The 26,981-nt window shown below is 45.0% G+C and overlaps 3 protein-coding genes and 1 pseudogene across 5 annotated transcripts in view; 2 read left to right on the forward strand and 2 right to left on the reverse strand.

Annotated features, from left to right (window-relative positions):
- The window catches only part of ZDHHC5 (zinc finger DHHC-type palmitoyltransferase 5), a 34,097-nt gene extending 12,359 nt beyond the window's left edge, over nt 1–21,738 (reverse strand). The window contains exons 1-3 of one of the 3 annotated variants that reach the window (XM_050758518.1): nt 21,387–21,738; nt 16,410–17,573; nt 7,453–7,574 (exon numbers count right to left, since the gene is read on the reverse strand). In XM_050758518.1, the coding sequence (XP_050614475.1) occupies nt 7,453–7,574; nt 16,410–16,513 (226 nt within the window). In that variant the 5' untranslated portion in view covers nt 16,514–17,573; nt 21,387–21,738. The other 2 variants (XM_050758521.1, XM_050758520.1) reach the window with 2 other exon arrangements.
- Nucleotides 1–26,981, forward strand: part of UBE2L6 (ubiquitin conjugating enzyme E2 L6) — a 622,645-nt gene that overhangs the window by 474,180 nt on the left and 121,484 nt on the right. The window lies entirely within an intron of this gene.
- Nucleotides 1–26,981, forward strand: part of TIMM10 (translocase of inner mitochondrial membrane 10) — a 301,193-nt gene that overhangs the window by 131,745 nt on the left and 142,467 nt on the right. The window lies entirely within an intron of this gene.
- On the reverse strand, nt 25,065–26,330 carry LOC126936189 (transcription and mRNA export factor ENY2-like; annotated as a pseudogene).

A 26,981-nucleotide genomic window follows, 5' to 3' on the forward strand; every position in this document is an offset into this window, starting at 1 on the left:
AAAACAACTATGCCAGAACTGTAGTAAGTGCTAGGGATCCAATGATGTTTAAAATATAGCTTCTGCGTTTGAGGAATTCACATTCTAATGAGTGAAACTAGGGACTAGGAACTATAAGACTGTGAGGTCAGGTTTTTATACAACACTATGGGAACACGGATGAGGAAGCAATTTATTCTGCATTGGGAAGTGAGGTTCAAGATAAAATGACTCAAGAGGTAGCTCTTGTATGCATCTGCTGGTGTTATTTGGCTTAAGTATATGAATATATTTTAAACAAATAGTTTACATATCAAAGCACATACATAATGAGTTTACATAAGAGTTCAGTATCTATATTTATATGAGTGAACTATAGCAATTCAGGAGAGGAACTAACATCAACCTTTTTTTCCAGGCACAAATACTTTGCCCAGCCAACCGTGGTGGCTCATGCCTGTAATCCTAGCACTTTGGGAGGCCAAGAAGGGCGGACTGCCTAAACTCAGGAGTTCAAAACCAGCATGGCCAACATGGTGAAACCTCGTCTCTACTAAAAATACAAAAGTTAGCCGGGTGTGGTGGCGTGCGCCTGTAGTCCCAGCTACTCAGGAGGCTGAGGCAAGAGAATCGCTTGAACCCGGGAGGCGGAGGTTGCAGTGAGCTGAGATCACGCCACTGCACTCCAGCCTGGGCAACAGAGTGAGACTTCATCTTCGTCTTAAAAAAAAAAAGAAAAAAACCAAATCCCTTCCCAAAATGTCTTCCCCTACTCTATGAATTTTCTATATATATACATATTTCAGTATTATTTGTTGCACAAGCATAAATGCCCTTTCTCTCAATTTTCAGCTATCAGAAACCCACCATCCCATTTCAAAACTTAAAAGACATTATTTGCCTTCTCATATACAATCAGCAATTTTTTTGTTTTTTGTTTTGTTTTTTGAGATGGAGTCTTGCTCTGTTGCCCAGGCTGGAATGCAAGGACGTGATCTTGGCTCACTGCAATCTCCCCCTCCCAGGTTCAAGTGATACTTTCGTCTCAGCCTCCCAATAGCTGGAATTACAGGCGCATGCCACCTCGGCGGCTAATTTTTTGTATTTTTAGTAGAGACAGAGTTTTACCGTGTTCCCCAGGCTGGTCTCAAACTCCTGAGCTCAGGCAATCCACCCGCCTCAGCCTCCCAAAGTGCTAGGATTACAGGCATGGGCCACCGCACCCAGAGCAATTTTTATTTTTTATTAACCTAGAAAAAAAAAATGTGGGAAGGAAAAATTAAATAAATGATAGTATGGGATTAAAAATTAAGTTTTCAAATTTTACTGATTTCTTTTCATAGCATTTTTTCATATTTACATGGCAAGAAATGCTAGGTAAAGAACTGTACAGCCGAGTGTGGTGGCTCATGCCTATAATCCCAGCACTTTGGGGGGCCAAGGAGGGCAGATCACTTGAGGCCAGGAGTTCAAGACCAGCCTGGCCAAAATGGTGAAATCCAATCTCTACAAAAAAATATAAAAATTAACCAGGGGTGGTGGCACATGCCTGTAAGCCCAGCTACTTGGGAGGCTGAGGCAGGAGAATGGCTTGAATCTGGGAGGCAAAGGTTGTAGTAAGCCAAGCTCATGCCACTGCACTCCAGCCTGGGTGACAGAGTAAGACATTGTCTTAAAAAAAAAAAAAACCACACACATAAATATATACTGCAGATACATGGTATACATAAATATACACACATATTTTTTAAGTCTTCAACTATTGCGAGGATATATACCACAATAGTAGTTAGCTCTGGTCTGTGAAATTATAGGTAATGTTTTGTCTTTTTTATACTTTGTACATAATGAATGTGCACTACTTATTAAAATCTTTAAATAAAAGATTTTTTCTTTTGGTCAGGCACAGTGGCTCATGCCTGTAATCCCAGCACTTTGGGAGGCCGAGACAGCTGGATCATTTGAGGTCAGGAGTTCCAGAGTAGCTTAGCTAACATGGTGAGACCCCATCTCTACTAAAAATACAAAAATTAGCCGGGCATGGTGGCACGCTCCTGTAATTCCAGCAACTCAGGAGGCTGAGGTAGAGTAATTGCTTGAACCCGAAAGGCAGAGGTTGCAGTGAGCCAAGATGGCACCACTGCACTTCAGCCTGGGCAACAGAGAGAGACTGCGTCTCAAAAAAATATTTTTTTTTTTAAAGGGAAAAAATTCAAATGCTATTTTTCTTTTAAGAGAATCTTGCTGTATCACCCAGGTTGGAGTGCTGTGCTGCAACCACAGCTCACTGAGCCCTGAACTCCTGGGCTCAACTGATCCTCCAACCTCAGCCTCCCAAGTAGCTAGAACTGCAGATGGGCGCCAGCATGCCCAGTTGACATGCTCCTTATTTTGAAACGTCTGATCGTTCTACATCATCATCTACCAGAAATGATCTCTTTGATTACTCTTACAACTTATCACAATGTATTTTTTGTTTGTTTTGAAACGTAGTCTCGCACTATCACTGGAGTGCAGTGGTGCAATCTCAGCTCACAGTAACCTCCGCCTCTAGGCTTCAAGCAATTCTCCTGCCTCAGCCTCCCAAGTAGCTGGGACTATAGGCATGCGCCACCACGCCTAGCTAATTTTATATTTTTAGTAGAGACAGGGTTTCTCCATGTTGGTCAGGCTTGTCTCAAACTCCCGACCTCAGGTGATCCACTCACCTGGGCCTCCCAAAGAGCTGGGATTACAAGCGTGAGACACTGCACCTGGCCCACAGTGTATTTGTTTATAGAGGTGTCTTCCTCTCTTCCTTTCTAGTCTGAGCTATTTGAAAGGAATGACCTTTTTATTTTTTATTTATTTTTCTTGAGATGGAGTTTTGCTCGTCGCCCAGGCTGGAGTGCAACGGGGCGATCTCGGCTCACCACAACCTCCACCTCCCAGGTTCAAGCAATTCTCCTGCCTCAGCCTCCCAAGGAGCTGGGGTTACAGGCATGTGCACCACCATACCTGGCTAATTTCTGTATTTTTAGTAGAGGTGGGGTTTTGCCATGTTGGCCAGGCTGGTCTTGAACTCCTGACCTCAAGTGATCCGCCCCGGGCTCCCAAAGTGCTGGGATTACAAGCATAAGCCACCGCATCTGGCCAGCAATGACCTTCTTAAAAACATCACCCCAAATGACCATCATAGTGCCTTCCATATTACATCAATAAATATTTGATGAATGAATATTAAAGGCTCATTAAAATAGCCTTCCTTGGCTTTAGGGACACAAAGTTCCTTTCCCTCACCCTCACTTCAATCTTTGAAGGGAAGTCACAAACGAAGCACAATGATATAGGCTTTGGAAGCACAATGAGTTTCTTTTTTTCTTTCTTTTTGAGACAGAGTCTTGCTCTGTTGCCCAGGCTGGAGTGCAATGGTGCAATCTCGGCTCACTGCAACCTCCTCCTCCCCCGTTCAAGCGATTCTCCTGCCTCAGCCTCCCAAGTAGCTGGGATCACAGGCACTAGCCACCATGCCGGGCTAATTTTTGTGTTTTTCGGTGGAGACGGGGTTTTACCATGTTGGCCAGGCTGGTCTTGAACTCCTGACCTCAGGTGATCTACCCACCTTGGCCTCTCAAAGTGCTGGGATTAAGATATGAGCCACCACGCCCAGCCCACAGTGAATTTCAGAAACACTTCATCTTACCAGAGTTGCTAGCCCGAAACTACTTGTCTCACTCTTGCAAAATAACCTCACATTTGAGAGGAAAACTACATGTCATCAGTGACAACCTTTGTCAACTTATCTTCTTTCCACCTTTTAGTCCGCTGATGATGGTTCTCTCCCCTCCTATTCCAGAAAGAGCCTACTGCTTCTGCAAGCAGAACCTTCAGATATGTACTGGAAAGCATCTCCTTCCTCTGAAAGTCCAATTTCAATTATCACCTTTCTTCAGTATCAGCTTCTCTCTTCTCTGGTTCCATCTCTTCACGCCACAAACAAGTTAAATTCTTTATCCTAAAAAACCCCCTCCTTCTCCCATACGGTATTACTCCAACTTCTGCCTTCACGGCTTTTCTTTGGACTTTTTTTTTTTTTTTTTGAGACAGAGTTTCGCTCTTGTTGCCTAGGCTGGAGTGCAATGGCGAGATCTCAGCTCCCTGCAACCTCCGCCTCCTGGGTTCAAGCAATTCTCCTGCCTCAGCCTCCCGAGTAGCTGGGATTACAGGCATATGCCACCATGCCCGGCTAATTTTTTGTATTTTTAGTAGAGATGGATTTTCTCCATGTTTGTCAGGCTGGTCTCAAACTCCTGACCTCAGGTGATCTGCCCACCTCAGCCTCCCAAAGTGCTGGGATTATAGGTATGAGCCACTGTGCCTAGCCAGCTTACTTCTTAAGAGAGTAATTTTGGGCCAGGCACAGTGGCTCATGCCTATAATCCCAGCACATTGGGAGGCTGAGGCAGGCGGATCACAAGGTCAGGAGTTCGATACCAGCCTGGCCAATATGGAAACCCCATCTCTACTAAAAATACAAAAATTAGCTGGGCGTGCTGGTGGGAGTCTATAGTCCCAGCTATTCGGGAGGCTGAGGCAGGAGAATTGCTTGAATCCAGGAAGCAGAGGTTATAGTGAGCCGAGATTGTACCACAGCACTCCAGCATGGGCAACAGAGCGAGACCGCGTCTCAAAAAAAAGAAAAAAAGAGTAATTTTGATACTCATTGCCTGTTTTCTCATTTCTCACTCACTGCCTTCCAAACCTATACAACTTAGAAATTTAGCAGTATCAGGCCGGGCGCGGTGGCTCAAGCCTGTAATCCCAGCACTTTGGGAGGCCGAGACGGGCGGATCACGAGGTCAGGAGATCAAGACCATCCTGGCTAACACCGTGAAACCCCGTCTCTACTAAAAATACAAAAAACTAGCCGGGCGAGGTGGCGGGCGCCTGTAGTCCCAGCTACTCCAGAGGCTGAGGCAGGAGAATGGCCTAAACCCAGGAGGCGGAGCTTGCAGTGAGCTGAGATCCGGCCACTGCACTCCAGCCCGGGCTACAGAGCAAGACTCCGTCTCAAAAAAAAAAAAAAAAAAAAAAAAAAAAAGAAATTTAGCAGTATCTCTTCCTCATACACACATGTATCTATTTTTGTTATAATCAATTATTTCAGGCCAGGCGTGGTGGCTCATGCCCATAATCCTAGCACTTTGGGAGGCTGAGGCGAGTGCATTGTTTGTGCCTGGGAGTTTGACACCAGCCTGGGCCACGTGGCGAAACCCCATCTCTACCAAAAATAGGTATAGAAAAATTAGCTGGGTGTGGTGGCCCATGCCTGTAGTCCCATCAACTCCAGAGGCTGAAGTGGGAGGATCACCTGAGCCCAGGGGGTCAAGGCTGCAGTGAGCCGTAAGGACGCCACTGCACTCCATCCTGGGCAACGGAGTGAGACCCTGTCTCAAAAAAAAAAAAAAAACAGGCCGGGCGTGGTGGCTCACGTCTGCAATCCCAGCACTTTGGGAGGCCGAGGCGGGTGGATCACAAGGTCAGGAGATCGACACTATCCTGGTGAACACGGTGAAACCCCGTTTCTACTAAAAATACAAAAAATTAGCTGGGCGTGGTGGCGGGCGCCTGTAGTCCCAGCTACTCGAGAGGCTGAGGCAGGAGAATGGTGTGAACCCGGGAGGCGGAGGTTGCAGTGAGCCGAGATTGCGCCACTGCACTCCAGCCTGGGCGACAGAGTGAGACTTTGTCTCAAAAAAAAAAAAATTATTTCTTAGTTATCAAAGAAAATGGGAAATTTGAGTTTCCATACTACTGGAGCTCTCTAATTTCAATACTGTCAACCATCAGCTACTTGATGAATTTTCCTTAGTTCCCACTTTGTTCTATTTCTCCTCCTACTAACTCTTCTTACTCAATCCTTCCTCTTCCTCCTCCTCTGATCGTTACAGAAATGTCAGTGCTGATCAGGTCTAACCTCAGTTCTTTCATAATCTCACAGTATTTTCTCTGGACAATCTTACTCCTGTTGCTTCAAATATCACATGGATGAAGATTATTAAATCAAGGTCTTCAACACTGACTATTCAATTGCCCTCTGGGTAACTCTACCTGGCTGATTCAAGTATATCAAATTCAACATGTCTAAGAGTATTTATTCTCTGTCTTCCCTCCAAACCCGTTTGACATTCTTATAGCTCATATTTTGGTTTATAAAAATCAGTATTCAACTTATCTTCCAGTTATGAACCTTGAAACTACTCTAGATAATTCCTCCACTTTCTCTCTCCTGCCAAATAAAATCATGAAAAGTCATGAAAAACTGTTGAGTCTACTACTAAAAAATCTGTAAATCCAGCCTTGAATTCAAGTTCTCATCTGGTTTATTTCCATAGCCTCCCAAAAGGTAGCTGTTTTTTTTTTTTTTTTTTTTTTTTTTGAGACAGAGTCTTGCTCTGTCCCCCACACTGGAGTGCAATGGCACGATCTTGGCTCACTGCCACCTCTGCCTCCTGGGTTCAAGCGATTCTCCTGCCTCAGCCTCCTGAGTAGCTGAGACTATAGGCACCCGCCACCATGCCCGGCTAATTTTTGTAATTTTAGTAGAGATGGGGTTTCACCATGTTGGTCAGACTGGTCTCAAACTCCTGACCTCAGGTGATCCGCCCGCCTCGGCCTCCCAAAGTGCTGGGATTACAGGCATAAGCCACTGCGCCTGGCCTATAATTCTTATAAGAATTATTTTTCTAAAAGGAATACTGATGTTAAGTCCTCCAATTAAAGACCTCTTCCTATCCAAAGGAAAAAGTATGATCTATTTAACTTAGTATATAAAGTCCTTGACAATTTGGCTCTGGGTTTACTTCCCATCCCTCTGGTCGCACCATGCATAACATCCTCCTACTAAGTTTGCCATTTCATGGCTATAAGCTTCCGCATGTGCTGTTTCCTCTGCCTAAAAATGCCCTTCCCTCCTATGTTCTACTTGTTAAAGTCCTTCCCACCTATTTTCAGAAGCATTTCCCCAATTTATTTGGGCAAAATATGTTCTCATATTTCTTTGTTCTCAATGTTTTATATTCTCACAGAACCTTGCTCATGCCTCCACTATAGTCTGCATCACACTGTTATAAGTGTCTTAATTCACTGTGGGTATTACTGTACCTAAAAATAGCATCCAACCCATATGCTTTAAATAAATTTCTGCTGAACAAATAACTAAAACTCAAAGATTTGACCCAAAGTGAATCATAGGACTAGAAGTTATGACATATATTCCTGAAGGCCCTGACCTGATTTTCATCATCAGAGGAGGATAAAAGTATCCCCAAATCCCCGGACTTTAAGGCCCAAGATCAACAGCGTATGCCCAAATCATTATTTTTCATATCCCAAAATCCCAGGACTCTTAAGGCCCAAGATCAACTGCGTAGGGCCAAATCATTATTTTTCAAAGGCAGTGTAAGGTGCTTCTAAGACAGAAGCAGATCTTACCTCGAGGGAAAATCCCTGGGTCCATGAAGGTGGCCATGCTGAAGTTGGCCAACACAAAGAGAAACATAATTGCATTGTAGATGGGCACTGCAGGTGACACATACAGGCTTAGTCCTGGACACCTGCACAGACAATAAAGAAAATGAGGGGTTGCCTCTAATATTTTGGACACGAACCATACATACAAAAATCAGTAAAGACTTAGCCCCCTACCTATAGATAAATCTTGTGTGGTTTACGCTTGCCACCCCAAACTATTATCTTTATCTTTCCCACCAAGTGAGTCTAGCTTCCTATGGGAACTGCTCACTTTAGATAAAAGTACAAGACTCAGAATCTCTCCCATCTTAACCCCTTGCACTAAAGTCTTTGTGCTTCAGATTCATTCTTACCCTGTGGATCTTGCCACATGTTTTGAGATCTGTCCTTATCTCCTTTCTAACCAGACATGAGAACTAGGTACTATGTAACTGATACCAGCTACACTCCCTTCTCTGGAGCAGCCTGAGGTTTCGCGATCCCAGCTATGTCCCACTGACCTGCACATTGGCCCAAAGCATGGGATACCACCTACCTCTCTAGCCCCCGCTCCCCCTTGCCAGGTGACTCTGAACCACTTAAGTGCCTAAAGTTTCTTCATTGTATTGGATATGCCTGAGAGTTTATTCAACTAGAGGGCAGTTCCTAAGGTTGGGAAATTCTTTTAAAACACACAGATGAGAATGGATATCAAGACACAGAAGTAAACTCTTTGATGTCTAAAAATGAAGCAGGAATGGGGGAGGATAGAGACTATCAGACCAAAGAAGTCCTCAATTTTGTAGGAAAAAGAAACTATCCAAACATACCCAGTATTCCACAGCAATCAACTCAAGAGACATGCTTCAAGGTAACTTTTCTTGACCAAAAAACAATTCTCTAGTCCAGAATTAAACTCAGTTTCTTTCAGGATATGAATCTACATAGGAATGCTTCAAGAGCTCTTCCTTTCTCTGCTGATTTCCTGGGAGCTGGAAGTTTTGGAAAAACATGATGTGCTGCTTGTTTTGTCAGTAGTATCAAACACTCTCGTCACAGCTCAGGGAGAACTTCCCACTATCAAGACAGTGGCTAAATACTCTAATCTACTTTGTGGCTGAGAACTTAATCTCCAGAATGAGGACAGCATCTGTCCTTGTCCCCTTTATCTGGACCAGTCAAAGGAAAGGAAGAACTCACTGAAGGAAAGGAAGAAGAGGACAGGAGGACAAGACAGCATATGATTCCAGAGAAATAATCCACAGCAGTCCTGGATTCTGTGAAGAAAAGATATCTGCACCCACCAAAACAAAAGCACAGCCCTGACACTGACTCAGAGCAGTTCGGAGGAACTCAGTTCCTTAACGAGATATAAGTAAACTAAAGATAAGAGACAAAACTGTCACAAAGCATCTCACAAATCTTTACCACCACCATCTATTTATTCAAATTCCATTCAGCCATTCATTTAAAAAAGTTTTTAATATTTATTATATGCCAGGCTTTTTAGATAGTAAATTTCAATTAGCTGTTTGGTTCTCTTGATGTGTCAGTACACAGTTAGAAGACAAAATAATGAAGCTGGAGCGAGGGCCTCAATTATAGGGACTAAACAGACCTTCAGTCACAGTTCTATACTATCCTCAAAGAAAGCCCCCCATGGAAGCTTCTTCCTCTATGAGTTCTTTGGTTCAGAAAAGATATCTCCATACATTGGCAGGGTTTGGAGTGGAATATAAGCAAAAAGAAGAGTTCCTGCACTGCCTCACCCCAAAGCCTGATATCCTAGGTTCCTTAAGAGGGAGGGAGAGAAACTGAAAACCAGTCATCCAGGTCAGAGCCCCTCCCTAGTACTAAGTTGTCACTTCAATTTCCGCCTGGGGAAGAGGAGAAAGGGTGACTCACTTGACTCCTACTGCCTGGGAAGATAATTAGAAGGGAAAAAGAAATTAAATCCTCAGAACATTGAGGTGCCCATGATTTAAAAGTCTCATTCCTACAACTGGCCACTGTGGCCTCTTGAGCTTCTGAAAGAAATAATCACCTTAGTTTCCATCCCTGAGGGAAACTAACGAGAATAAGAACAAGATATGAAACCATTTGCAGGCTCATGTCAACCTTTCTGACTCAACTCTTTCTTCAGTTTTGTTTTTTGAGACAGGGTCTCGCTCTCTTGCCCAGGCTGGAGTGCAGTGGCAAGATCACAGCCCACTGCAGCCTCAAACTCCTGAGCTCAAGTGATCCTCGACCCCAGCCTCCTGAGGAGCTGGGACTACAGATGCACACCACCACGCCCGGCTAAATTTTTTGTAGAAACAGGGTTTCACCATGTTTCCCAGGCTGGTCTCAACTACCGAGCTCAAAGCGATCTGCCCGCCTCGGCCTCCCAAAGTGCTGGGATTACAGACATGAGCCACCATGCCCAGCCAGTTTCATTTTTAAGCAAAGCAACTCAATTTCTTACCCCTGGATGATGAACTTTACCCCTACAACCTTCTGGATATCAACTTGTTCCAGATAAAGTGTGTAATCCTGGAATGGAATTCCAGTATCTGTTGCCAAAATGAAGTCTGCCCCCACAGTGCCAGAATCTAGAAATGATGCAAATAACAACTTCATGGGCAATATTTGCTCCTAGATTCACAGAACCATTGCTTCCAATCAGCACTGTAAGGAACACCCCACCAAGTAGAGGCATGTGTGAGCAGAGCCTGTTCTTGCCATATCCCAAATTCTGCTTGATTTAAGGAGAGGCTTTCCGTTGCTACGGTACTTTGCCAGATTCCTAGGTGACCACCCCAAGTGGCCTGTCTGAATCTGTTGCCTTTGATGGAAGATGAGGCCAGAGCTCAGAACAGGAGTTGTTGGGGCTCGTCCTTAGACTATGGCAATAATCACAAAGCTCTAAAGCCTAGGGAGTGGCCACAGCCCAGAAGGCTGGCTGACTCATTGACAGGACTACCAGACCTATACCATCTCAGGTAGAACAGGTTCTTCTGCCTATCCATTCAGCACTCCTATTTTCAAGGCCAAACAAAATTGGGAGAATGGGGCCAGGCACAGTGGCTCACGCCTGTAATCCCAGCACTTTGGGATGCCAAGGCAGGTGGATCACCTGAGGTCAGGAGTTCGAGACCAGCCTGGCCAACGTGGTAAAACCCCGTCTCTACTAAAAATACAAAAATTATCCGGGCATGGTGGTGAGCACCAGTAATCCCAGCTACTCAGGTGGCTGAGGCAAGAGGATAGCTTGAACCCGGGGGGCAGAGGTTGCAGTGAGCCGAGATCGCACCACTTCACTCCAGCCTGGGCATACGAGTGAAACTCCATCTCAAAATAAATATATAAAACAAAATAAAAATAAAATTGGGAGAATGGATTCCAATATCCACACTCCTGAAACCCTGTTTCCTAGCACTCCCTAAGCATCCTATTACAAAAAAATGGTTAAGTTCTTAGAAAGAAACACAAAGTAGGAGTCAGGAATCTTTGGATTTTAATCCTGCCTCAATCAATACTTTGCTATGCAAGGCCTTAGGTAATCCACATGAAACTCTCCACCTTGTTACTTCAGCTACATAGTACAAATATGAGAATGAAGGAGAAAGATCTTCACTCAAAATGTATTAGAATTCATTTTTTTTGAGACAGGGTCTTGCTCTGTCACCCACGCTGAAGTGCAGTGGTGTGATCTTGGCTCACTGAAATCGCCCCCCAGACTCAAGCAACCCTCCTGCCTCACCCTCCCAAGTAGCTGGGACTACAGGTACATGCCACATGCCACCATGACCAGCTGACTTTGCTTGTTTTTTGTAGAGACAGGTCTCACTATGTTGGCCCGGCTGGTCTCAAACTCCTGGGCTCAGCAATCCTCCCACCCCTGCCTCCCAAAGTACTGGGATTACAGGTGTAAGCCACTGCTCCCAGTCTCTAGAATTCTTTTTTTTTTTTTTTTGAGATGGAGTCTCACTCTGTCACTCAGACTGGAGTGCAGTGGCACAGTCTCGGCTCACTGCAAGTTCCGCCTCCTGGGTTCATGCCATTCTCCAGTCTCAGCCTCCCGATTAGCTGGAACTACAGGTGCCCACCACCATGTCCGGCTAATTTTTTTGTATTTTTAGTAGAGATGGGGTTTCACCGTGTTAGCCAGGGTGGTCTTGATCTCCTGACCCCGTGATTCACCCGTCTCGGCCTCCCAAAGTGCTAGAATTCTTTTTAAACTAGCTGGCTTGATACTGAGCATTCAGTGGACAGAAGACAAAAGAAAACATTATTAACTATCACCATCATTACCATCAGCATCAGTTATTCCAGCTCTACCTTCCCCTATCTGAAATACTAGGGATTCAAGGACACTTAAAACAGAGACACTAAGCTCCTAAAGAATAGGTCTATGCATTCCACTCATGCCCAGCATATTGCTTGAGCATATGACTAGTGTTCCCTGTTGATGAGAGAAGGCTGAAATGAATGTTCCACTTCCTGCCCATGGGGATCCTCATTTAGAAATGCTTTCCTCAAGATTCTATGAGAAAACAATTTCTCCCTTTACAGGTAGGCAATCCAGTTTCTCTGAAAACACCTGATTTGTGGTACCTCTGTAACCCAGACTTTCAACCAGCTGAATGTGAGACGTAGGACCTGGGCACTTATTCCTGGATAAGAAAACAATGTGAGAAGGAAAAGGAACAACCACTGCTCCATTAATGTGCTAAATCACAAGGCTGCTCCCACTCAAATCAAGTGCTAATACCTCTGCAGGTTGGGGGGCGGGCAGAGAGAAATCCATGGAGGTTGGCCAACTTCCTGTGGGTAAAAGGGTTGGAAGAGGACTGAGGCAGAAACTGAAAAGCCACAAGCTATATCATAGATGGGAGCCTGAGAAGACCATCATGGATTTCCAGACAATTCTGACTTTATCCTTCCCTTAGAAGATCACTTGAAGTGGCCAGGCGCAGTGGATCACGACTGTAATCCCAGCACTCTGAGAGGCCGAGGTTGGTGGATCACCTGAAGTCAGGAGTTTGAGGCCAGCCTGGCCATTATGGTGAAACCCCATCTCTACTAAAAATACAAAAATTAGCTGGGCGTAGTGGCAGGCGCCTGTAATTCCAGCTACTCAGGAGGTTGGGGTAGGAGAATCGCTTGAACCCAGGAGGCGGAGGTTGCAGTGAGCCAAGATCACACTACCATACTCCAGCCTGGGTGACAGAGTAAGACTCAATCTCAAAAAAAAAAAAATCACGTGAAGCAGAGATCTTATCCCTGCCCCCTCCCCACCAGCTTTAGAAATGGATAAAATAAGACCTTAAATGGACTAATTCACAGTTTGATAAGACTTTAAACAAGATACAATTCAAAGTGATTCCAAATGGTGTTACCAGGAGCACCAGAAGGTCTCAGGGGATCCTACAGGGTAAAGAGGCGATACCAAGGGGCTGGGCCTCTACATGCCAGCCTTACTTGAACCAGAGCAGCCCTACTTTTTATGGGTTTTTTTTTTGGTACATAAGATTTAATTTGAAAAAGGGTCATGTTGCTTAAACAAACTGCTGTAGGTCAACGTTCTCCTTACAGACAGGAAAAACTTAGGTCCACAAAGGTTAATAGACTTTACCAGAATCAATCTCCTAACCTCCCCCAAAGAGTGCTTATCCCACTTACCTAGCACTGCCCCTCTGCCAGTCAAAAAAGGAGATTAAACTAAGATAGATAAGCATCGAAGTAGTTATCCTAAATGAAGTCTAGCAACTAACTGGGAGGTAGAAGGTTACTTCAGCAGACACTCTGCCTCTCAAATAGTGAAAACGGAAAAGAATTAAGACAGGATCCACACCATTCCTTAGTTTTAGTGCTGGACAAATTCAGGGAATGAGAGGGATTAGGGTTCCAGGAGGAAGGCCTCAATTGTTCTGTTCAAGATTCTCTAGGGCAGAAGATCACTATTTCTTTGATGCAAACTCAACTGGTAATTTCTGCTTATAGCTTTCCCTAACTTAAAGAAACATGGAAGGTAAATTGTTCCTAATTAGTCGAAGCCTACATGCCTCCACTAATTATGTCTGTTACCTGAAAGGGACTCTCCCTCCTACTCACAGTCCTCTAGATCCCAAAGTAATTCTCACCTGGGGCTTCTAATAATGTAGCTAGTTGTAGCCTAGTGAAGAGAATAGGAGGATGATAGAGTAGTTACAGATTTACAGCCCCACACAGGAGCTAGTTCAGAGAGCTTTCCTCTTGCCTCTCCATTTGAAACCCTGAACTCTTTTTTAGGTTGTGTATGGTTTTAAACAGGGGATTCTCCAAGGAACTGAACCTCAAAAGAGGTAGAATACATGATAGGATAGTTTTTAAGAACAGTGGTGCCTCGGCCCAGATATACGCTTATAGAGGAAATACTCTAGTCAGATGGAGAAGAGATGAGAATTTCAGAATTACCAGAGCTAGGTGCTAGAGTAAGATAAACAGTGTTTATGCCCCCACAAGGTGAACAGGGGAGATGCATAGGAAAAGAGGGAACCCAGAAATTGGTTCTGTGGAAACTAACGCCAGGGGGAAGGAACTCCAGCTATGACTTGGGGTTCTTCTAACTTTGGATGAGAGGCAATAATTCCAAATAGGGTCAATATTGTCCTCCAAAATCCTCTTTCCTAGAGTTAAGAGACCATGGAATAAGGAGGGTTCCTACTTTACTGGCACCAGGGAATGGGAAAGTAGGTTAAACAGCTTCAACTATCAGCTGAGAAAATGCCTATGTCAGGACAACTCTTTGTAGGCAAACTGGTATAACCAGTCAAACACTTCAATGGTTCCAGATTAGCAAATTAAAAACAAGGATTCTGCTTGCCCTATCTCAAGAAGAGGGAGTTTGAAAGACAGAAATCACTTAGTCCCCTCAATTTCCTTCTCCGAAGGCTCTGTCTCTTAAAGGAAAATAGACCCTCCCCAGTTGAGCAGAGCTAAGGGTATCAAAACTGGTCTTGTACATCCCCTTCTTGACCCAGAATCAAAATTGCTACAAGGATACTAAGATATAATATAAATGTCCCTTTGTTAAAATTTTGATTCTACTTACTGGCCATATTAGCAAAAACCAAAACAAGTTCTGACACCAAAGACTCACCCGTTTCTGGTAGTAAATACATGAAGAAGGACAGAACACTGAACATGTTGAGTTTAAGCAAGAGAAAAAGATTATGAAGAAAATATTAAGTCAGAGAAGAGCAGTACTGTCTCTAGATCCTTGAGAGCCTCCAGCAGGTATGCTCAGGCTCAGAGCTGGGGGCCAAAAAATCTACAATTTCTCCGCTTCAGAGGAGGTGAGAAGTAGGATGGTGTTCATGCCTTAGATAGTGATTCTTTCCCTCCTTGTTTAAAAACTAGAAAAATATATCAGTATTACTTTGCTGACTCTTTAGACAATGTGACTCACATTTTTCAGAATATCTTTTGGCTTCTAAAGCTCAATATGGGGGGTTTTCCTTCCCTTCTACCTCAGATTTAACTTCTGTGTATAACTGCCTCCACCCCAACAATCTCTACTTCAATGAGCCCAAGTGTTTTTATTCCCTACCACTTCAATTCACTTTCTTCCTCTTTCCAGCAACCTTATGTTGCCCTAAATGGCACTTCTCAACTAGGTTTGAGCCTGAACCATGAAAGTAACTTCCCAGAAGATCCAGCATGCTCTGACGATTCCAAGAGCTGCAACTAGAGCGCTAAATCAATGACTCAACAGTATAGGCTCAGAAGCCTGGTGCATGTTAATTTATAAACAGGTAACAGCAAGGATGCTTTCCAGATGGTCAAGAGCTTAAAAAAAAAAAAAAAAAAAAACTGAGGAAAAAGGGAAGGGTAAATCACTCAGTCTCTTCCAATAACAAGTAAATGAACAAAGTCTGAAGATCAAAGTGAGAATGATGCAGATCCTAGATCCTAAATGGGAAATTTTTTCATACCAACTGCTTTTCCCAACAGAACCAAGTAATGGGAGAATTACTGTCATTCCCTCAGCAGAAACTAACATAAAGGGACTCTTTTTGGACTCTCTTCCCAAATACAACTTACCCTTTCCTTTCTCAGTGGCCTTCACTTCTCCAGGCTTCTGCTCTTAAGAGTACAAAGAAAATCATCTGGGTAACACTAAAAGCCAAAACTGTCTCATTGGTATATCTTATAAATCAATTCTGAAATTTTCCAGTACTCTCAGTTTCCACAATCTCAAACCTAAGCTTCAGACATCCTGGAAAAAAGCCATTAGCATTTAAAAAGCCTTTAGTCAACCCAGCACGGTGGTTCACACCGAGGTGGACAGATCACTTGAGGTCAGGAGTTTGAAACCAGCCTGGCCAATATGGTGAAACCCCATCTCTACTGAAAATACAAAAATTAGCGCAGCATGGTGGTGGGCACTTTTAATCCCAGGTATTCAGGAGGCTGAGGCAGGAGAATCGCTCGAACTCGGGAGGCGGAGGTCGCAGTGAGCTGAGACCACGCCACTGCACTCCAGCCTGAGTGACAGAGCGATGCTGTCTCAAAAAAAAAAAAAAAAGCCTTTAGTCTAGTCTAGTTCTCTTTCTCATAGAATTGACTGCTTAAACTGCTTTAAGCCTCTCTGGTGGTTTCCTCCCACTTCCTTCCTAGTTTAGGATCATCTAATGATGGAGCCGGGTAGAAAAATATGAAGACATCTATGATTCCAAAATAAAGGAGGAAAGGGTAGGTAGAAGATTCAGCAGAATTTCAGTAAAATGTATAACAAGGCTGAAAGGACAGGCTTTTTCTCACTTTTCTTACATATCTCTGGGATTTGGATTTACCTGTACCAGACACTGAGCCATCTCAGTCACTTGGCTTTGCAAAACTCAAGAGAAAGCATACCTCCTCACTTCCCATGGAGTATCCACCCACCCAAACATCCCTGCTGGGAGAAAACTCACGTAAAGGCAAAGAAGAGTGTCGTAGCTCCCACTAGGAAGATGGCGGCTGCAGAGACCGGGACATACTTGCTGGGTTTGAATCTCTTTCCAGACTCTGCGGGCATGTTGGAGCTCTGATGGGAAATCTGCCCTGCCGCATAGCCCAGGCCCACACAGCGGCAGAACAGACAAGAAAATGGGAGGAGGGAAGCAACAGAAAGGAGTACAAAAGGAAACCAGGGAAACAGAAAACTTTATCACCCTTCCCCCTCCCAAATAAAGCCAAAGGTCAAAAGATCTCAAATGAAGGAAAGCACATGGGAGGGGGAAAGGTGATTCCAAATGATGAATAACCACCTCTCCAGAACAAGGCAGAAGGGAAGATTAAGAAACACAACTTGTACAGTTTAAAAATTGGAGACAAACAGTAGGCTGTACACATGCAAATGGTTGCAGGCGGAAAACATGGACAGTCAGACAGATCAAGATACAGCTCATGGATGGAGGCAGGTCTTCAAAAGAAGGGGAGAATATCAGGGTATGGCAAAAAAAACTTTGGGCAAAGAAAAATTCTTCTGAGGAGATACTATAGTACCTCCACAACTACAGTTCCATAAAATGTGAGCTGCACCTAAAAGAGGCGTGCCCTGTGTTTCTATTTCAATCCAAGAAGGAACCTGAGGCCCCTTCCACCTTTTAAAGAGGAGTTGTGTTTACTGCAGTCTTTGTCTCTTTTAGGTAGTCTTCTCAATGCCACCACTCCCACACCCTGACTTCACCAGGGCTTGTAGTCTGGCAATGGTGGTTTATTTCTCTCTTAATGGCTAAAGCTGGATAACAACTGTTGTAAGTTTGAGTTGTAAATCCTTTTCTTTGAAGGGGAAGGAAAACAGGGCAAGCTTGTCTGTCTTCAATCTCTTGTAATTCTCAAGCCCTTTAAGCGCTCTGTTTCCTACAGAGTTCATGTAAAACTAAAGGGAAACTTAAAATCCTTGAAGCCATGTTCTTCCCAATAGGCAGAATAAGATGAAGAAATCAATTCCACTTGATGACACTTAAAAAGTTTACTGTGGATGAAAACGAAGTTCCAAAGATGTCCCTGTTTCCAGACTAGTCAATGTCTCTTATCTTTCTTCAGTCTTCAGCTTTCCAGATGCAGAGTTCAACCGGGTTATTGTGCCTCACCTGGAGAAAAACAAGTATCTTTATCAGAGAATTCTTTCAGGGTATTTCTTAGACACCAAGGCTAAAATTCCACAGGCTGCTGTTAAAAAGTACTTTCTGAAAGAAAGACTGTTTTCCATTTCACTTACAAGTATGTGGGTAAGAAAGGACTCTGAATTGGGAGGAAAACTGATTCAGAATCCTTTGCTCTGTTCAGACTGGAAGGAGAACATGGCTTAATCTGGTCAAAGGTCATCAAAGGACTAGTTCTTGTAATGGGCCCATCTCACCTGACAGAGATGGTAGTAACAAATACCAAGAATATTAAAACCACAAACAAGGGCACAGCAGTGAAGGGCAGTCCTAGAACAAAGATTTCTCTTTGGACAAGAAGAATGTTTATTGCTATAGTGAAAAAAGAAAAAATTAACCTCAAAATTAGGAAAGCAAGTCTCATTTTCTTTCTCTGTGTGTTTCTCTTGCTCCTCTATGCTTTTTAGTTACAATCCTGAAGAGGCAGAGGCTGATTTTTGGTCTTCTGGAATCACCCATTAGAACACTGGGTAAGAAATGTTCTTGCATAGAAAGGCATGATGCCCTCTATGAGAAACTGAATAAAGCATAGGGTTGGTCCTTTTTTCCCAATTCAACAGTTTATTATTCCTATATTGGCCTAAGGTAATTGAGCCCCACCTGCCCAATATGATTAAGAATAACAATGACTTCTGTTGATGACAGTAACAAACTAACACCAGCATCTTAGGATTTTATAAGATGCTTTTCATCTGGTGATCTCAAAGCACTTTACTCACATTATCTGGTGACGCAGTCCCTTATCCACTCTTTAAAATTGAAGGCTACAGAATGCCTGAGGACATTCCACTGAATCACTTGAGGTTCAGAACCCAAGAGGTCACATGCCCCTTTGGTGACACAAACCCTTTCTACCTTTTCATCCACTACCTGCCCAGCGATGATAACTTGGAATCTGCAAGCCAAAAATTTTAAGTTAGAATTTTAAAAGTAGTTTTATTCCCTTCTCTACTAAAAATACAAAAATTAGCCAGGCAGGCGCCTGTAGTCCCAGCTTACTCAGGAGGCTGAGGCAGGAGAATCACCTGAACCCAGGAGGCAGAGGTTGCAGTGAGCCACTGCACTCCAGCCTGGGCGACACAGCAAGACTGTGTCTCAAAAAAGAAAAAAAGAAAAGAAAAAAAAAAATTCAGAAGATTCAGATAACAAAATATAAATGTGTCCTATAATTTACCGCTTCCTCTCTCACCTGTGGCATGGAAAGCAAAGGTGCCTTCCCTTATGATTCATTTCTTTCTTTAAAATGTGAGTTTCAGAGGGCCAAACAGCAGTATTAGAATACAGTGAGCGCCCAGAAATTCTAAGAAATTGTTATAGTCCTAGAAAACATAAATCCTCTCTAGTCCCTGATTTAATGATTATTTAACTCTCAGTTTCCTACAGGAATCAAAGCCTAACATTTGGAATGTAGGCCTCGGTAACTTTGTTAACAAAAGCAAATTCTTGGTTTGTAGACAATCTGTACTTTGTTTTTTTTAAACAGTTTCCCTCTGTCACCCAGGCTGAAGTGCATGTCACTGCAACCTCCACCTCCCCGATTCAAGCAATTCTCCTGCCTTGGCCTCCCGAGCAGTTGGGATTACAGGAGGGCACCACGACGCCCAGCTAATTTTGTATTTTTAGTAGAGATGGGGTTTCACCATGTTGCCCAGGCTGGTCTCGAACTCCTGACCTCCAGGTGATCTGCCCACTCACCCAAAGTGCTGGGATTACAGGTGTGAGCAACCCTGCCCAGCCAATATGTACTATTAAAGAAACTTTTCCCTCAAAATCCCAAAGACTAGAAAAGATGGAAAATTACACTAAATTTTATCTAGAGTAGAATATCATTTAGATACTATATATTATTTCATATATTTTCCACAGGAAAAAAGTCACATGGACTAATACTGACATAGCAATACAGAGTCATGAAAGGCCATGCAATTTTGGGAGTATAATACTGGGAATACAAAAGAGATCCACATCTGAGATGCTTGGGGGGGCTACACAATAGAAGGGAAACCATAAAACCTAAGAATTTACTGCGTATAAATAAAGATGAACCAATTCTTAGCAGAAGGATATGCTGCAGATAGTAGGATGAAACCACAAGGGTGAGCGTGGTTCATCAGAGTCAAGAGTCCGAATCCATACTAGTATCAAAAAAGTAAACAAGAATATGTATGCCGGCCAGGCGCGGTGGCTCATGCCTGTAATCCCAGCACTTTGGGAGGCTGAGGCGGGCAGATCATTTGAGGTCAGGAGTTCGAGACCAGCCTGGCCAACATGCCAAAACCCTGTCTCTACTAAAAATACAAACAAATGAGCAGGGCGTGATGGCGCACGCCTGAAATCCCAGCTACTAGGGAGGCTGAGGCACAAGAATCGCTTGAACCCGGGAGGTGGAGTGAGCCAAGAACGCAGCCACTGCACTCCAGCTTGGGCGACAGAGCCAGACTCCGTCTCAGAAAAAAAAAAATAATAATAATATGTATGCCATATTGAGGCACAGAGTAAACTATGAAATGGAAATATGTATATGTAAAACAATACAGGATATGTGGTTTGAAGGCTTTAATAAGGTTTAATACAGGTATTTCCTTAAACAGGTGGATACCAGCAGTACCAAGGACAACACAACTATTTTTTGTTGAAATAAGTGGTGTAACAGTAATAGAGTAAATCTAAATACACAGTAATGGAGGTACCATGGAATAATTCACATGTCAAGGTATGGGAGAAAGAGCCAAGAAGTTTAATGTGGGTGTTATCATTATATACCGAGATCGTAAAATACATGGCAATATAATTTTGTAAACATTAAGTTTATAGAAAGGGTGATAATGAGCATTCTGAAGATATTTGATCCAGGACAGAGGAATACTGAGATAAAAGGATGATATGAAAATGTTAGATCAACTTGCTCAAGATGGCATTAACCAGGAAGTGAAGAATCCAAGGCAGAAAAATAGTCTAGAGTATAACATATATGTGACCCTACAACTGCCTTCATAACTTTTAGCAACTTTCTTACTTCTTATTTCAGTGTTTCATTTGGCCAAGTGGGTAAAACACTTTCCACCTCCCTGCCCCAAAAAGAAATTTACATAGGTAAAATATTGACAAACGCATTCGAGTTCCACTTTAAAAAGTACAAAGTACTAAAAGCATGGAGCACTCGGCTGGTGGCGGCAGGAGGAGGACGCGGACGGGTGAGAGAGAACAGGTAACAGAATGAAGCTTGAGCCAAAATAAGTATCAGCAGAGTGGAGCGAGGGAATCGAACCGCAGAGCGGTAAAAGGGAAACAGCCCCCGGTCCCCACCACCGGACGGGGGCAAAGAGAATCACCCGTTCGGGCAGGACTGACGACCGCTGAAACCGAGGAGAAGGAATCCACGGCGGCCAGGCCCACCGAGGTTGAGAGAGCGGGCAGCGGGGACCGCAGAGCCCGAGGGCGCAGGGCCGGGGGCGGAAGGGGCGGCGGCTGGGCGCCAGGCACCGGGGACCGTGGTCTCGAGCTGAGTGGCCGGCTCTAACCCGTTCCGAGCCCTGGTGGCCGTAGATCCCCGGCCTCTACTCGTCGTCCGTTTCCAGGGCCCACGGGTCCCGCCGCGGTTGGAAGACCCGGCCCGGAGGAGAAATGGGGCCTTAACCCCCTCCCCGTCGTCGGTCCCCCTTCCCTAGAGGTCACCCTCCCCTCCCACCTCACTGGTCCGGCACTTCCGGTTCCGCAGGCACCGGTGTCCTCGGCACTCACCCCCGAGCCCGGTGCTCGTCACCACCACCGTCGTTGTCACCGCCGCCTCCCGGCAGTGCCGTCCTGCCTCAGAGAAGCAGCGCGCGGCCCCCGCACGCTCCACGCCCGCCCCGCTGCCGCGCGCTCCCGCCAGGCGACGCTCGACTCGGAGCCGGCGCGCGGCCGTTGCCCTCAGTGCCGGGTCTCGAACCCTTCCAGCGTTCCCATTGGTTCCCTGGTCCGGACTCGCGCGACGTCTCGCGCGGCGCACGTTTGTCTCATTCATGCGGCTCGCGCTGCCGCGCCCACCCCCGCTCACTCTCCCATTCACCCATATCCCCCACCCCGACTCCGATCTGGGGCGTGCGCGCGAACCCTGGCGACCGGGGCGACCTCGCGTTCTGATTGGCTGCAGCAACACAGCGTCGTACGCACTCGAGGAGACGAGAGCGCGCACGTAAGGCCGTGGGGTTGCGGGGACGACTAAGAGACAGGGATTGGCCTAATGCACAGGAGTCAGGAATGAGGAAATGGCCAGGCGAGTCTTCCCTTCTCCTGCGTCCTGTTGTATTCCCACTGAATCCAAGCAAAAACTCTCGGAAAGAAGAAAAGAATTATGTGTGTGTACTGGAAGTACTCAAAAGCAAGCAGCCACCTTCTCGAATTCAGCAACCCCTCTCCCAGTGAGGTGGTACAGTCCAGACAGGCTTCTAGCGCAGCCAATTACTGACGGAGTTTCGCCGCTTCCTGCTTCAGCCCCTTCGCGGCGGATTGGCCAACCATTTGGCGACTAGGCCTGCCTTTTCTCCTTCCCACCTCCTTTTTTTTTTTTTTTTTTCCAGACGGCGAAAACTTTATTTAAAACAATCTTGCTGGAGAAATCTTCAGTCCGGCGAGGTCGCTGGTCCAGGCAGAATCCAGGATGATGGAATGCTCTGGGCTTTGGTCCCACATGAAGGGGACGCCCGGACTTGAAGAGCCATTGTAGGGCGAGTCTCCTGCCAAGGGCCGGGGAGGGAGATAAAGAAGAGCAGGCGCCAGCCTTGGAGCCGTAGCGCTAACCGTGAGAGGGAAGCCTAAGGAGCGCGCGACCTGAGGCGGTGGCAGCACGCTCCCGCACCCGGCGTGCGAGCCGGGAGGTGAACTCTCTGGATTCCATTAGTTTCCCACTGCCACAGGTGGAGTGGGCGCCCGCATCCCTCACCTCACCCAATCCGAGAATACAAAGCTGGAAGCAAAAGGTTCTCTAGGTCCCTGGCGAGCTCACTCTGCATAGGTCACAGTGCTACGCTTTGCCCTGATTAGCCCAAGACAGCTGTGAACCCAATAGCAATGCCACGTGTTCTCTCCCCGTTCAGTTCGAGGCTGTTTCTTTTTTGGAAAGCAACTCTGGCTATTACATAATGGCCCCTCAGAAAGGTGTTTCACGAGCCACTTCCCTGAAGCCGAGGCCCCTCACCTGTCTGTAAAATCCTGCCTGTCCTCGGGTTTGGTCTCAAATGTTGCTGGCTTTACTGTGGTTCTGACACTTTAGTATTAGGCAGCAAGGTAAAGGAGAACTACCTTCTCCTGTTTTCTGGAGTCTAGTTCCTTCTCTGACATGGTATATATTATCAATTCTAGTTTATTCTTGTTAACAGCGTCAAACCAGCATTTATTGCAACACACTTGAGAGTTCTTTATAACGACTTTGTATTTTTAAAACTCTTTAGACCTGGCCTGGCGTGGTGGTTCACGCCTGTAATCCCAGCACTTTGGGAGGCCACGGCGGGCGGATCACGAGGTCAGGAGTTCGAGACCACCCTGGCCAACATAGTGAAACTCCGTCTCTACTAAAAATACAAAAATCAGTCGGGCATGGTGGGGGGCGCCTGTAATCCTAGCTACTCGGTAGGCTGAGGCAGGAGAATTGCTTGAACCCAGGAGACAGAGGTTGCAGTGAACCGAGATCAGACAACTTCACTCCAGCCTGGGACACAGCAAGACTCCGTCTTAAAACAAAACAAAACAAAACAAAAACCTCTTCAGATCATATGAAAGGTAAATTTAAGGCATTATTGAAGATACAATATTGGTATTTCATATTTGATTTTTTGAGAGGGAGTCTCACGCCGTCACCCAGGCTGGAGTGCAGTGGCACGATCTCAGCTCATGGCAACCTCCTCCTCCCTGGTTCAAGCAATTCTCATGTCTCAGCCTCCCGAGTAGCTGGGATCACAGGTATGCGCCACCACACCCAGCTAATTTTTCTATTTTTAGTAGAGATGGGGTTTCACCATGTTGGCCAGGCTGGTCCAGAACTCCTGACCTCAAATGATCCTCCCACTTTGGCCTCCCAAAGTGTTGGGATTACAGGCGTGAGCCCGGGTGCCTAACCTGATATTGGTATTTTCTACCTGTAAGCCATGTTTCTTTAAGTCAGCTTTCATTTTTCTGTTGCATATTTTTCTTGGATTTTTAGACTTCCTGATTTCCTCCACTTCACAAATTAGGCATTTTTACTTTCAGCTTCCTAAGAACTTGTAAATAGTGGTGTCTCTTGGCTAGACAGTGCTAAATGGAAAAAAAAAAAAAAAATCAGTCTTCCACCATCCAACTGAACTCAACTCCCCTGGGATACTAGCTTGGATTGGCAAGCTTTCTTAGGTGGATGAGCACTAACAGAGGTATAATCACTATCCCAAAGTTGAAAGACCGAGATTCCACTTGTCCAGTTTTCCTTGGGATCACTCAAGGTATTTCTTGGAAAGAACGTTTAATAGAAGAACGTAAAGTTGAAAGTGCCAGCTACTTCTGAAAAGTATCCAGAGTAAAATCTAGGCTAAAACAGTGGGATATCCAGACCACTCAAACTTCAAATTACTTTAATATGTTTATCGATTAATACCTTACAGGTTTTTGTTTTTCTGAGACAGGGTCTGGCTCTGTCACCCAGCTGGAGTGCAGTGGAGCTATCTCAGCTGACTACAACCTCCCCCTTCCATTCTCAAACAATCCTCCCACCTCAGCTTCCTGAGTAGCTGTGCCACCATGCTTGGCTAATTTTTTAAGATTTTTGTATAGATGAGGTCTCACTAAATATTGCCCAGGCTGGTCTCGAACTCCTAGACTCAAGTGATCCTCCTACCTCAGCCTCCCAAAGTGCTGAGATTACAGGCATAAGCCACTGCACCCGGCCCTTTACAGTTTTTCTAGCGTAGCTTATCTACACTTTTCCAAATTGTCTTCAGTTGCATTTTCTCATGCCTATAGATGGCAAACCACTGGGTCATTTTTAGTTCAACTCACTAGTAAATAAACATGCAAATAAGGACAAAATGCTGCCCTAGGGTTTAGAAGCAGAGAGGAATGCCCTGCCTTTTAGCACCAAACAAACCAACAACCTCTTTATGTTTGTTTGTTTGTTTTTGTTAAGACAGGGTTTCACTCCTGTCACCCAGGCTGGAGTACAGTGGTGTGATCTAGGATCACTGCAACCTCCATCTCCCAGGCTCAAGTGATTCTCATGCCTCAGCCTCCAGAGTAGCTGGGACTACAGGCACATGCCACCCCACCCAGCTAATTTTTATTTATTTTTTTTTAATTCATGAACTATTTATTAAAATAACACATTTAGGGGAAAAAATCAATACAATGTCTACATCATCAGTGAAAACTATACCATCATACAAAAAAAGATTTTATTTGGAGAAACTTTTCTAATTTATGGCAAGTTTTACTTTCAGAAATAAAACCACAGAACAACACAATCTAATTCAATCTTAATGGCTGGCATGCTGAGCAAGGAATGTTCTTATTCTTTCTAGCTCCTTCTTTACACTGTCAGGTACCAGGGTTCTGCCTTTTGGAGTGATTTCAGCCACCAAGTCATCAACAGTAACGTGTTCGAGTCCTTGTTCTTTAATGACCTCTTTACAATGTGCCTTCAACTGATCCTTCCAGCCTCATTCAATTAATTTAGCTCTCAGCAACTCTTTGAAGTGTTCTCTTTCTCCAGTTTCTATCAACTTTTGGTTAATCGCTCCTCTCATCTGTGCATCTTTGTTCATCTTGCCAACCACACTCTGGCTGCCCAGACTTAGACCCTCAGTAGCTTGGGCACCTAAGCACACAGAAAGCTAGAACACGCATTTCCCAATTTTTGTGTTTTTAGTAAAGATGGGGTTTCACCATGTTGGCCAGGGTAGTCTCCAGCTGCTGAGCTCAAGTGATCTGCCTGCCTCAACCTCCCAAAGTGCTGGGATTACAGGTGTGAGTCAGTGCTCCTGGTCAACTTCTTTGTGTTTAAATACTGCTATCTTTCTTCCTGTCCTTGTGAAATGTCTATGTGTTAAAGAGTAGTTCTTACCTTTGTGCTGTGGATCCTACCTCCTTCGCTCCTGCATTTTTTTTGGTGGGGGAGGGGGGGATGGGGTCCTGCTCTGTCACCCAGGCTGGAGTGCAGTGGCACTATCTCAGCTCACTGCAACCTCCGCGTCCCATGGACAATTAATAGCTCAAATTTAACACTGCCAAAAAACTTGACATTTTCTTCCCCCCTCCCTAAGTTTCCCTTGTCCCTCAGGGGACAACTCCCTGATTTTCCCCAATCTCATGTCTAACCTAGTGTCTCTTGTTAAAAAAAATCTAGGATGCATCCTTGATTCCATCGTTTTCCTCACCACTCCATTAGGAAGTCCTACCTTCAGAATATCCTCTCACCAGCTCTACCTGTACTGCCCTAGTATTTCATCCCCCACCAGTTCTCACATTTACACTCTTACAAAACTCTCCTAATTCCTGTCCTTGCTTCTACACTTGCCCTATAACCCACTCTCTGCAAAGCAGTGATCTTTTCAAAATTTAAAGTAATCAGCCAGGCTAATCCCAGCACTTTGGGAGGCCGAGGTGGATGGATCACTTGAGGTCAGGAGGTCGAGACCAGCCTGGCCAACATGGCGAAACCCCATCTCTATTAAAAATGCAAAAATTGCCGGGCGCAGTGGCTCAAGCCTGTAATCCCAGCACTTTGGGAGGCCGAGGCGGGCGGATCACGAGGTCAGGAGATCGAGACCATCCTGGCTAACACGGTGAAACCCCGTCTCTACTAAAAAATACAAAAAAACTAGCCGGGCGCAGTGGCGGGCGCCTGTAGTCCCAGGTACTCGGGAGGCTGAGGCAAGAGAATGGCGTGAACCCGGGAGGCGGAGCTTGCAGTGAGCTGAGATCCGGCCACTGCACTCCAGCCTGCGCGGCAGAGCGAGACTCCGTCTCAAAAAAAAAAAAAAAAAAAAAAAAAAAAAAAAAAAAAAAAAAATGCAAAAATTCGCCAAGCATGGTGGCACATGCTACTCAGCTACTCAGGAGGCTGAGGCAGGAGGATAACTTGAACTCGGGAGGCAGAGGTTGCAATGCACCGAGGTCATGCCATTGCACTCCAGCCTGGGTGACATAGCAAAACTTAGAAGGAGAGAAGGAAGGTGGGGGAGGGAAGGGGAGGAGAGAGAGGGGAAGGGAGGGAAGGAAAGGAAGGAATAGGAAGGAAGGGGAAGGAATGATAAGAAAGAAAAAAGAAGGAAAGAGAAGAAAAAGAGAAAGAAAAAGCAGGAAGGAGGGAGAAAGGAAAGGAAAGAAAAA

Source organism: Macaca thibetana, chromosome 14 (genome assembly GCF_024542745.1).
Source record: "Macaca thibetana thibetana isolate TM-01 chromosome 14, ASM2454274v1, whole genome shotgun sequence".
NCBI classification, from domain to species: Eukaryota; Metazoa; Chordata; class Mammalia; order Primates; family Cercopithecidae; genus Macaca; species Macaca thibetana.